The sequence below is a fragment of the Typopeltis vanoorti genome, chromosome 8 (genome assembly GCF_054136105.1).
Source record: "Typopeltis vanoorti isolate ZY-2024b chromosome 8, IOZ_Tvanoo_1.0, whole genome shotgun sequence".
Taxonomy (NCBI): Eukaryota; Metazoa; Arthropoda; class Arachnida; order Uropygi; family Thelyphonidae; genus Typopeltis; species Typopeltis vanoorti.
The window spans coordinates 101,601,214-101,615,290 of record NC_143556.1 but is presented as its reverse complement, the minus strand read 5'-3'; the positions used below and the strand labels follow the sequence as shown (position 1 = coordinate 101,615,290).

At 36.4% G+C, this 14,077-nt stretch overlaps 1 protein-coding gene across 1 annotated transcript in view; it reads right to left on the bottom strand.

The window, feature by feature from the left end:
• ds (dachsous cadherin-related 1) overlaps positions 1-14,077 on the bottom strand; it is a 342,130-nt gene that overhangs the window by 118,173 nt on the left and 209,880 nt on the right. The window contains exon 8 of the mRNA XM_090396431.1: positions 433-1,437. Coding sequence (XP_090252557.1) covers positions 433-1,437 — 1,005 coding nt within the window. The remainder of the gene's footprint in view (positions 1-432; positions 1,438-14,077) is intronic.

Sequence of the window (14,077 nt, the reverse complement as noted above, 5' to 3'; positions counted from 1 at the left end):
TTTATCTAATTTCCCCCCTTTCTCTCTCATTTTGTTTTTCAGTGTTTATTTACCTGTCCAATATATGTTTGAAAATTCCTGTTTATCTGCGATCCCAATCCTGCTTCTTTCACTACCAATAATAAAACCTATGCTGTGCATATGCACGCACACACAAACAACATAACATTCAAGTCAAAATTAGATGGGTTTGCATAATGCTTCTCAGAATAAATCATAACTCAGTGTTCATTTTCTCTAATTTCTTTTGTATTTTTTTTTTTTAAATTAACAACTGCAACAGTACTACTAAATAAATAAATACCTATGTCAATATTAAAAAACTTTTTGAAAAAGCTATTTTTCTCTATTCCGTATAAATCATTATTTTCTTATGATAATGAATGCATTAGAGAAGGTATTGAATAGAATTTTAAAGATAAGCTAAATTACCTGAATCATAGTCCATTGTAAAATGTCCTCTTTCATTTCCCTGTGTTATGACATAAGTCACTCTCCCATTATCACGCGAATCATCATCAGTGGCAATTACATGAAGAAGAGGAAACCCTATAGGCTCGTCCTCCATAACATCTATTCTGCTACGAGACTGAAATACTGGACTATTATCATTTTCATCTTCAATGATAATTTTACAGGTCACACTAGTAGCGAGCCTATCTTTAAGATCTTTAGCCTGATCAGAAGCTGTGACAACAATTGTATATTCAGGAAAAGCTTCATAATCTAATGACTGAATAAGTGTCAGCACCCCAGTTTTGCTATCAATTTTAAAAACATCTAATGGAGACTGCTGAGAAATAGCATATCTGATTTGACCATTAATACCACTGTCCAGATCAGTAGCACTAAAGTTCCATACTAATGTTCCTTGTGGGGTGCTTTCAGGAATAGAAAATAGGATTGGATCATTTTTGAAAGTAGGACTGCAATCATTTATATCTTCAACTTCAATATTAACATTTATAACACTGCTGTGAGGATTTACAGCACTGTTATCAATAGCTTTAACTTGCAGATGATATTCTGAGGCTTTTTCGTAATCAACTTCTGAAACTGTATATAAACTACCTGTTGTTCTCACAATATCAAAAACACCATATAAGTTACCCCCAACAACAGAATACATGACTCGACCATTTTCTCCATCATCTTCATCCACTGCTTGTACAACTCCTATTTCATTACCTACAGGTATTCCTTCCTTTAGACGAAAACTAAGACTAGAAGTTGGAAAAACAGGTTCATTATCATTCAAATCCAAAACTTGAATCTGTAATTGCAAATAGGTCTGGTGAGGTGGAGAGCCTCCATCCAAAGCTACTATAGTTAAAGTATACAGCTGTTGCTCTTCATGGTCCAACATCTTCTGAGTAGTAATCACACCAGTAGTTTTGTGGATATGAAACACATTAGTTCCATCAGCAACTTCTTTGCCTAAAAAATAATAAATAACTATACTTCGATATTGGAGCATAAAAAAGAGATTAAAGTTAATTTTTATTAATATAATGTCTTAGATAAACTTAGAGAACAGAGACAATATAATAGGATGCAAAATGATCTAATTCATTATAGAGTGCATTTTCACCACAATGAATTTTAAAAGACCATAAGAACAGTTTGTTATAGTGCACAATTTGCTATAGAGAATTTCCTTTAAAGCAGCATTATGCCATATGGAATATTTCATTCCAGCTTTCTGATAGTTGTTATAGTGAGTGAGTTTGTCATAATGTTGTTTCCTATAAATGAGAGTCAATTGTACAATCAGAAAATTTTCTACTTGAATTTTTAATTTGAGAAAATTAAACAAAATTAGAAAATTTAGGCTAACTTACTAAGATGGCGCTATTCATATAATTTTTTTGAAGGATTCATGTCATTTACAGGCATAGTATCAATGATTTGAACTATCAGATAATGGAACAAGTTCAGATAATCAAATTTTTCAATATTTACTACTAGTGGCATTAAATTATAAATGAATATAATGTATAAATTTCAAAGTTCATCATCACCATCTTGGTTGGCTGAGTAGTTAGTGTATCTGCTCTCCAGCCAAAAGGCCATGGTTTCGAATTGAATCCCACCGTAGGCATGGATGTTTGTGATTGTCTGTGAAAATACTAGTGGTGGTGGTGGTGGGCAGTAGATGGCATTGGTGGAGACAGAGAGTTGTAGAGTAAGTGTCCTCCCATGATGAGTCTTTGGACTCCTTGGAGGTGCCATGTCATAATAATAATAAATTCCTGATATGTAATCTCAAGGGGAGTACATGATACTATGATGCTACAACATGAAAAGTTTACTCTTAACTTTCTTTTAACAATTTTCCTCCAAATGAGTCTATTATTTCAAGGACTCCAATATCATCAGATCCTATATACACACATGGACAAAGAAATTAGCGCACCGAGAAGGAAGCATAGGATTCAACTGAAATTTTATTGGTATAATGATACAGGTGAGTGATGCACACGATGGCAAAAACAGAGCTGAAGGACAATTACAAAGGGATCTGTGGTATGCAATCCGGTCATCATCAATAGCACGTTGCACCGCCTCGGCGTTACATGCTGCAATACGGTCCGGCATGGTGGCGAACAGACACCTGATGTTGTCCTGTGGCAGACTGGCCCACACGTGTTGGATGCTATGCTCCAAATCCCGGAATATTGAGGCAAGGTGGGAGCTGGCGTTTCAGCTGCTCCCAAACATGCTTGATAGGGGACAAGTCTGGGGAGCGGGCAGGCTATGGAAGTGTCTGTACACAACGTAGGCAGGCCTGGGCAACCTGAGCTGTGTGCAGACGGCCTGCTGGTATAGCGCTCCTGGTATCACGGCCAGGAATGATAGAACGTGGGGCCATAGGATGTCGTCCACATACCGCTGCCAATGCACCACGTACTGCTACGAGGGGTGATCGGCTATCGTAGGCTATGGCTCCCCAGACCATAATGCCTGCAGTGCGAGAGGTGTGGCGCTCGATAGCGAGGTCGTGATTGTGTCCTTGACCAGGGGTCCTCCACACCCGGACATGATGATCATCTGTCCCCAAGACGAAGCAACACTCATTGCTGAAGACCACACATCGCCAGTCTGTGGCGTTCCACGTCGCTCTCACCTGGCACCACTGCAAACGGAGTCAGCGATGTTGCGGTGTTCATGGGAGCACACGTAAGGGGCACTGGGATCATAGATTTGCCTCCACGAGGCATCAGGAAATGGCTCGTGGGCACACAGGAGTCCCTATATCTGCCTGTATAGTGGACTAGGTCACCGTGGGATCCCTCCGTGCTTGCCGCACGATCTGTCGATCCTCTTTAGCGTTGGTCCTCCTGATCCGACCGGTGCCGCTCTGCCATGTAGCAGTGCTGGAACGTGTCCACAGCTCCCAACACTGTTGGACGGTATGGTCAGAACAGTTGATGTGCAAGCCTATACGGCGCATCAACCACCCTCCGGTTTTCAGGCCGATGATCATGCCTCTGTCAAAGTCTGTAAGTTGCTTAAATCGACGTCTCTGGCGTCTACCCGGCATTATTGTCACTCTGGACTCTAGCTTGTGTCAGCCGGTGCTTTTCACTTTAATCGGCTATCGACTACATGCCGGCTTTATAAGGCACAATTCGTGCTTGCAGCGCCACCGCAGGGTGTGTGAGCATGTGCAATCGCACCAAACTTGGATCATTTGCATACCACCCCGCACTCCAGCTATTTGCTTAGTTTTGCCGTTGTACCATGTTTTCTTCCAGGTGTGCTAATTTCTTTGTCCGTGTGTGTGTATATCAGTCATCAGAGGCACTGTTAACTATATCCTGGGCTTCTTCTGGGTCTTTTTCTAGCCATCCTGCATCAAACACCTGCTTTGAAAATCTTTCCTTCCTAATATCTTCATTTTTAATATGATTCTGCCATTGATGCCATCTATTCACTGACCTAAATTTTCTCAGAATTATCATATCTGTGGTCTTCAGTCTTTTACCTGTTTCATTTTACCTCATGTCTCAGATCCATAAGTTAAAATTTTTAGATAATGCCTTGTACATGGCTGGTTTACTGTTCTGGCTAATTTCTCTTATTTCATATAAATTTATTCAGCTGACTCATCACCAAACCAGCTTTGCTACTAATTCTGTTATCTATTTCGATATTTAATTTGCCACCCTCACAAAAATTGTGCCTACTTCCTTCCTGATTTACACTTGCATGTACACCCACACTTTGCTGTGCAAATATCTGAAACCAAATTTTGATGAAATATGTTGTTCAATCCTTAATATCAACAAAAACCCTCCATTTCCATATGAGATCAGCTAATTCACCATTTGATTGAAAACACCTGATAAAGGTTCCTCACCTCATTGACTGGATTCAAACTGGGTCTTTACAACCAAAGGGCTTGTCTAAACCAACTGAACTATGGAGGCTCATAAGAATTGTGCCTAAATTGCTAAAACGTTTTACTTGTTTCATAGATTCTCCAATCAGAATACATTAATGTTTTCTGTTTTCCCACATATTTTTGTAGTTTTGATCTTTTTATTACTGATTTTCATACCATATTTATTACAGTAGTTATTTAATTTAGGTAAGGAAATCTGCAGACTTCTATTGGATTTCTTTAAGAGTATAAGAGAAGAGAAAGGAGGATATGTAATACTGTTGACCACAGGTTAATTATGTCCACATTAGGTAGATATGAAGAGGGAAAGAATGGTAATGATTTTGTATTTTGCAAAGTGGATGTTGAGAGGAAGAGATACTTAGTTGGATGTTGCTATAGGCCAGGGAATGTGGAGGAAGGTGATGAAGAAATGTATAAGTAACTTGGGTTAGTTAACAAGGGAAGGATGATTATTATGGGTGATTTTAATTATGGAAGTATAATAGATCTGCTTAATGGTATTTCCACCTTGATGTAGTAAGGAGGCTTGTGCACACCAATGACCTCAAGAGCTATATCAGCAGTGCCTAAACTACTGGCAGAGCCTTCCTAGCTGGACAGGTCGAGAGGTAGGAGCCAGACTAAGAGAGATACCCTGGTCCTCCAGGGTGGCGGTTTTGCATAAGGTTGGTTGCCTTACCAAGTAAAAAATTTCTACAACTCAGATGCTTGAACTGGAAAATTCATTGGACCGAAACAACAGAAAACGACCAAGTAAGGATAAAGGTAACATTAGGAATCTCAGATATTTTAAAAGTAACCAAGTAGAATGTGCAAAGCATTACAACAAAGGAATCGGAATTAGTAAAACAAACAAAAACTAAAAATATTAATATAGCTGTGATAACAGAAACAAAAAGGAAATTAAAGGGAATAAAAGATATAGATGATTTTACTATTGGTTGTTAATATTTTTTAGAGAGTAGCCATTGTTTTTAACAACTCATACAGACAGATATTTGCATGCGTCATCCCATCACCATCCAGCGCAAAAGTTGGGTATTATATCAACTCTAGCGAATCGTGCAAGATCTGTACTCTCAGATGAAGAAGAACTGAAAAAGGAACTACAACATCTTAAATGGACCTTTAAAAACAATGGCTACTCTCTAAAAAATATTAACAACCAATTATCCCACCGTCAACGTAGCAACGTAGAGACACAGGACGACTCCAAAGGTCATATCGTCTTGCCATATATCAGCACACTATCCAAAAAGCTGAGTAGAATTCTAAAGAAGTTTAACATAAAAACGTGCTTCTCGACTATGCCAAAAATAAGATCACGCTTCAACAACTATAAACAACCTCACAACCTTCTACAATTCCCAGGTGTATACAAGGTCACTTGTGAATGCGGAAAGCCTTACTATGGGCAGACAGAGAAATCTATCTTACTACGTCTCGAAGAGCACCAGCGTGACATTGCTTATAAGAGAACCAGAGCAACTGCTCTGTCAAGCCATGTCCTGTTTTCAATAAACACGAACAACGAAAGCCACCAACATGAAATAAACTGGCCATCAACTTCAAACCTACACATCTCCCATGATGAAGTAGAGCGCCGCATTGTCGAGTCAAAAGAACTCATCTTGGACCCTTTTCACATGAATAACAATCTTAGGTATAATTTGGCTGACTCTTTCAACTCTACTATTAGATACTGGAGATCGCGTGATTCCACACACGCACAGGTGTACAACAATAGAACTTTAACTCGGACTGTAGTTCAAGCTCATAATAACTGTAATTTACAGTCGAATATTATGGCTTTATAATTGTATAGCTTTAGAGTGTGTCAATGTTAATTTCGTGTCTTTTAATATCTTTCTTTGTTCTTATCGCCTGATGAAGTCATTCTTGACGAAACATGTTGCGTTTTTTCAAATAAATGTCATTGTGTTATAATTCTCGGGTTTTAAGTCAGTTAATTTAGAAAAATGAATATATATATATATATATATATACATATACATATACATACACATACTTGGAATGGCAGAGGAACAAGATCTATAATTGATTATATCATTACTAATCAGAAACTATCTCCACATGTGAGAGATGTACATGTTTACAGAGGAAGTGAAATATTTTTAGATCACTATTTAATAGTCTCTAAAACAGAAATATTAGCAAAATGGAGAAAGGAAATAAATAAGAAAAGACAAGGAATACAACAAGTATGTAAAGTATATCTATTACAAGAAGAAGTGATATAATTGATTATATCATTACTAATCAGAAATTATCTCCACATGTGAGAGATGTACATGTTTACAGAGGTAGTGAAATTTTTTCAGATCACTATTTAATAGTCTCTAAAACAGAAATACTAGCAAAATGGAGAAAGGAAATAAATAAGAAAAGAAAAGAAAAAAAGGAATAGAACAAGTATATCTATTACAAGAAGAAAGTGTTAGAATGCTATATCAATCAATCAAGATTAACAGATTACCTAAAAGAAGCCCAAAACAGTGAAGATAGAGAAGAAGAAGAATGGAAAACATTAATGAAGATAATCCATAAAGCAGCCTCTGAAGAAAAGAAAAATAAAATATTAAAAAGAAAAACATTAAAAATCTGGAACACAGATATAGAACCATAAAAGAAAAACAAACGATACAGAAATCACTCCTCCAAAAACATACAAAGGAAAAGAAATATAGATAAAACCATACTACAGAAAACTCATCAAGATTCTTGGGACAGATTTATTAATAAAATAGAAGACATACATGGTAGACAAGACACAGTGGAGCACCCAGGGAGGAGGCCAAGGGCCCCCCCCCCCCCTGGGTGCTCCACTGTGTCTTGTCTAAAAAAAGAAAAAGGGAAGAAAACACTAGAAAATTTTTTAAAAATCTTTTCCTAACTAAAATTCATTTTTTTATTTATGTCGTGTCATGTCGTGTCTTCTTCTACTTATGAATTAGCAGTCACATAAGGTGGGATTACCCTATAGCTCTTGGGAATCACTGCCGCTGTGAACACAAGGTGAACGAAGAAGTGCTCGGTCCGCCAGAGGTGGACCAAGCGCTACTTTGTTTGTCTGAGCTGGGACAGAAGATCACTGGTATCATTTATTGGCAATCACTGCAGATGCTCATTCATGGGTCGTATGCAATGCGTAGTGTGTATTCTCAAATCGTCTACTCAACTCGCCCCCCACCCCAAAAAAAGATTAAATCATGAGTGCTTGGCCCCCTCCAAGATTAAATCCTGAGTGAACCACTGACAAGACATAACCTACAAAATATTAAGAAAATTAAACAATGAAGAAAGAGATACAGCACAAATCAACATAATACCAGAGAAACAATGGATAGAACATTATAAGAATTTATGGTATGACCCATATTTAATAACAGAAAATAATAATGAAGAAATCAGTACTGATACAGAATCAATAAAATCGGAAAAACTAAAAGGAGTAATAAAGGTATCAAAAAAATAGAAAATGGATTAGACGGCATAAATACAGAGCTTTGGAAATATGGTAGAGAACATTTACATTCAGATTCTTAAAATTAATAACTGTCGGAGGAAATGTGAGCTTCCATCCGACTGGTTAAATGCTAAGGTTATATCTATGTATTTAAGAAAGGAGATAGAGATGATTGTGGAAATTACAGAGGAATAAGTTTATTAAATACACTAAAATTCTGAATAAAAGACTTAGAAATGTTGCAAACAATCTACTCTCAGAAGAACAAAATTGTTTCAAACATGGAAGATCATGTATAGACAATATTTATGTGCTAAAATAAATTGTTGAAAAAAGACAAGAATTTAATTTAGAGACTCATATGGCCTTTATAGATTACGAGAAAGCTTTTGATAAAATATTATTTATTATATAGATATCTCCATGGAGTCGGAAGACTCATCGTGGGAGATCCATTTATTCACACATTATCAATATCTGTCATACTTCTCCCTAGTCATTCACTGACGAAGCACCCACAACCACCTATGGCAACCCATTCCCCAAGCTCCAAGCAAAAAACCTAGTCTTAACAGCCTTGCTAACCACACTCACACAACTTCCACTGTTGACACCTTGTTCTCTCATTTCTTGTCATGTAATGAAAAAAAAAAAAAAAAGTCTTCAGTGTCAATCCTATAAAACCCCTTTAATAACTGAAATGCTTCTATTATGTCTCCTCTTTTTTTGTCTGTCAGCTAATTTTTGAAGCCTACAGATAGTCAATCATTCTCATAAGAAGCATTCCACAGACCTGCCACAATCTGTCACTCACTTCTGGATTCTCCCCACAAGTACATCATCAAGGAATCTGGGAGTCCAGATCTATATGCAGTAGTCCATATGTGGTCTTATTAAAGCCTTATATAAGGGAACAATAACCTCTTTCTCTCTGCTTTTGTGTTCTTCAACAACCATGAGGTGTTATTTTGGTTACCTTTGCAATATGCCCTCTAAACTTCAACTCCCTGGCCACAATCACAACCAAGTACCTGGCCTCATCAGTTTCATGCAGTTCAGTTCCATCAATATAGTGCACAGCTTCTGATCCCCAAAGTGATTCTTACACATTTTACATCATCTTACACTTGGCCACATTAAGCTGGCAGCCATTTACCTTTGCCCATACTGCTAGTCCGTTTAAGTCTTACTGCAGGATCTGTGCATCACCTTCATTTACTATTACTTTTCCCAGTTTAGTATCATCAGCAAACACAAATATTTCCTGTCAAAATCATTGATATACAAATTAAACAACAGAAGACCAAGTGCTGAGCTCTGCAGTATACCACTGGTCACTTGCCTTCTCCTGGAATTCAACTCTTCCATAAACCATTCTGATATCCTTGAAAATTTATTTTTCAAGGATATTTATTAAAGGATTAAACTAAATCTATTACATTCTGATATCCATCCATCAGCCACCCTCTAATCCAAATCACCAGATTCATATCCATCCCCCATTTACCCCAATTTATGCAATGGAGTTCTATGTGGAATCTTGTCAAATGCTTTTGCAAAATTAGAAATATCACTGAGTAGCTATTTCCCTTATCCAACTCCATTGTCACTTGATTATAAAAAGTAAGTAAATTACCAAGATAAGACCTACCTTTAACAAAACCATGCTGTCCTTTTATAGAGTATCATATTCCTATCCACCCAGTCCTGAATTCTAATTTCACCATTTTCTTGAATACCTTAACCACTTCTGAAATGTTAATGGGCCTATAATTTTCTACTTCTGTTTGGAGCCTTCTTTATGCAATGGGACTATTTTGCCCTCTTTCCACTACTGACACTTAAATTAAATAGCTTGGTAAGAAGAGCTGCTAATTCCCTTGCACATTCTTGTAATACATGGGCCGATATGCCATCTAATCCCATGGCTGTGTTTGTATTGAGGTTCTTCAATATCTTAAGCACCTCCATTTATTCAAACTCCATTCTATCAGTAAATGTCACAACCTAGATGGTACACTTCTGAAAAATCCTCAGTCAGTAATTCAACTATTTGGTTTGGTTTTGTTACCTCCCCTCCATCAGCACTTTTTTAAAGTCATCTTTCCTTTTACTTGTCACATAACAAAAGAACTCCTTAGAGTTTTTTTTTGGCCTCATCAGCTAGCTTGGAGAGCCTCTGCTACTAATGGCTCATGCAAAAAGTTTAGCAAATTTGAGTGTGGTTAGTAGTTGGAAGGGGTTCAATTGTTTAATGCTGTTGGCACACTCTCCCTCGATGAGTCTTTGGACTCCCTGGAAGTGTTACATAATAATAATAATAATAATAATTAGCTTTGGCATTCCTCGCCATACCAGTCACCCTTCTTGCCTACTCATGGGCATGCTGATCAGCTTTTATTTATTTATTTATTTATTTATTTTTTTGTAATTCCTCCACAACCTTTTCTTTGTGTGCAACTTTGGCATAATGAAGCCATTCATCCATCTAACATCTACCTGATTTATCCTTCTGACTCTAGGTACACAGAGAAAAACTATGGAATATAATGAAAAAAACAAGGATATCTATTACATTTGGTACAAGCTATACAAAGTTTATATAAAGACCAAAAATACAGTTATAGTTAGGTAATAAATTAACAGAAGAGATTGAAATAAATCATGGTTTTAAACAGGGATGTAGCTTATCTCCAACTCTATTCAATATATATATATATATATTGATCAGATTATTAAAACATGGAAAACAACAATAAACAAGATATCCAGTTAACCAGAAGAATTATCAATACAATATTGTACACTTCAGTTATAGTTAGGTAATAAATTAACAGAAGAGATTGAAATAAATCATGGTTTTAAACAGGGATGTAGCTTATCTCCAACTCTATTCAATATATATATATATATATATATATATATTGATCAGATTATTAAAACATGGAAAACAACAATAAACAAGATATCCAGTTAACCAGAAGAACTGTTATCAATACAATATTGTACACTTCAGATTATTATTATTATTATTATTATTATTATTCAGGCCTCCAAGGAGTCAAAAGACTCATCGAGGGAGGTCCTTCCTAAGACATAAAGTCTGTCAAGACTCACTGAGGGGAGGTCCCCCCCCTGAGAAACACAAAGTCTATCATACCACTCTTTAAACTCACTGACCGTTCTCGCTCCCACCACTCCATCAGGCAATGCATTCCACGGCTCAACCACCCTCCACACAAAGAAACCACTCCTTACCCTCTTGCTCACAGTTTCCTTTCGTAACTTCCAGGAACTCCCCAGTGTCAACCCTGTAACCACCTCTCAACAGTTTAAAAGTCTCAATCATATCACCTCTCCTTCTTCTATCCACCAAACTCTGCAGTCCACATTCTCTCAGCCGATCCTCATAACTATCCTTGTACAGTCCTGAAACCATCTTTGTCATCCGTCTTTGTATCCTTTCCACAGTTAATTTATCCCCTTCAAATCCTGGGGACCAAATCTGAGAACAATAGTCCAAGTGTGGTCTGATCAGAGACTTATACAACGGAATGATAACCCTCTTATCTCTGCAGGTCAGTGTCCTTCTCATAATAGCAGCAATCCTCTGTGTTACCTTCACCACCTTTGCAATATGTCCCCTAAACTTCAGGTTTCTATCAATCATCAACCCCAGATCTCTTGTCTCCCCTACTTCCTCCAGTATAACTCCTCCCATAGAGTATGCAGCATCCCATCGATGTTTCCCAAACCTCAAGACCTTACATTTTGCTGCATTAAACTGACACCCCCATTCATTTGCCCATCTATCTAGCTTATTTAAATCCTCTTGCAGGGCTACCACATCTGCACTATTACTAATAATCCTTCCCAGCTTCACATCATCCGCAAATAACTGAATATCCCCCTGCAATCCACTGGCTATGTCATTGATATAAAGGTTAAACAATATAGGTCCTAGTACTGAGCCCTGTGGGACCCCACTTGTAACCCTCTGCCTCCTGGAAACTGCTCCACCATACACAACTCTCTGATACCTATCAGACAGCCAATCCTGAATCCAGTTGACCAATCTGACATCCAGACCCATGTGCTGCAACTTAAATATCAGCTTATCATGTGGCACCCTGTCAAATGCCTTCGCCAAGTCTAAGAAAATTGCAGTATATGCCTTTCCCTCATCTAATGTTCTTGTAACTTTATTATAAAAGGCTAGCATATTGCTAAAACAAGAGCGTCCTTTCACAAATCCATGTTGATTCTCACAGATAACATTACCCTCATCTGCCCAATGCTGTACACGGTCCCTCACTACTTTCTCCAAGATCTTAACAACTACTGATGACACACAGACTGGCCTATAATTAGACACTTCCAGTCTGTTACCACCCTTATGCAATGGCACTATCTTACCTTCCTTCCATTCCCTGGGCACCTTTGCCAAAGCCAAACTTTCATTGAAAAGCCACGTTAAAGGTACTGTCAATTCCCTAGCACATTCTCTCAAAACTCGTGGCGAAATACCATCCAGTCCCACAGCTTTACTGACATCCAGAGTACTCAGTATCTGAAACACACTCTCCTCCTGTACCTCCAGACCTCGTACCAGTCCTATCCCTCTAGCATTAAAACTGACTCCTCTAGGATGAAATACTCCAATAAATTGTTCATTGAACAATTCCACTATGTCCTCTGCATCAGATTACAAGACAATGAAGATGACCTTCAAAAATCAGTTTATGAATTAAATAAATTAATCCAACAATACAATTTAAAAATTTTACAAAAGAAAAAAAAAAGTCATGGTAGTTAAAGATTGAGATTATGTTAGATCAAAAATAGTTATAGAAAATAAAATAATAGAACACAGAAAAAAGAAGAGAATTTAATTTGGAAACTCATCTTTTGTTTATAGATTATGAAAAAGAATTTGACAAAGTAAAAAGATATATACTGTTTGATATATTACAAAGAATAAATATACCTAATATTTTACTACATGCAATATTGAATATATATATAAAGATAATGAAATAAAAATAAAAATAAATGAAAAGTTGTCTGAAAAGCAATCTATAAACCAAGGAATAAGACAGGGATGCCCTCTGTCTACAACACTTTTCAATATTTACATTAATGAAATATTAATACAGTGGAACACCTTAAACAATCAAGGTATAGAAATTTCCTGGAACAACAAAATAAATATGCTATTATTTGCAGATGATTGGGTAATAATATCAGATAAGGAAGACAATTTACAAAAAGCAATATATAATTTAAACATTATAGTAGAACAGTTGGAATGAAAATTTCCATAGATAAAACTAAAACAATGGCATTTTGTGGACAAACTCCAGTTAGAAGCAAAATAGTTATTAATAATAAAATAATAGAACAGATAAATACTTTCAGTTATCTTGGATGTGAAATATCATATGAAGGAGAAAAAGATATAAAATTAAAAACTTCAAAATTTTTACAGATTATAGGCCTGATAAATAGAACACTCAACCCAAATATAGTACAAAAAGAAACATGCTTGCACATATACAATACTTTAGCAGTGCCCACATTATTATAGCAGTGAAATTTGGGCAATAAACAAAGAATAAAAACAAGTGAAATGAGATTTATGAGAAGAACTGCAAAATACACATTATTAGATCAAAAAAGGAACGAAGATATTTTAAAAGAATTAAAAACACAATCAGTAGAAGAAAAACTAAACAATTATAAACAAAAATAGATTGAAAATGTAAATCAAATGGCCAATGCCTTACATCCTAAAGAAATACTAAAATATAAGCCAATTGGAAAGAGGAAGGCAGGGTAGACCTCAAAAAAGGATATTGGATGGATAATGAGACCCGATATGGTCTATACCTGTAATTAGTGTTATGATGATGATGAAAATAATAGAACAGATGACGATGTTTAATTATTTAGGCTGCATAATAGCATATCTAAAATATAAAGATATAGATGAAAAAATAAAGAAATTTCAGAAAATCTGTGGAACAATTAAAAGTACACTGAATAAAAAAAAAACAAGATGAGAAACTCAACTAAAATTTTATAAAGTAATGGCCACTCCCACTCTGTTATATGGTTCAAGAAACATGGACTGTTAAAAAGAAAGATGAAAGTAAAATACAAGCTGCAGAGATGAGATT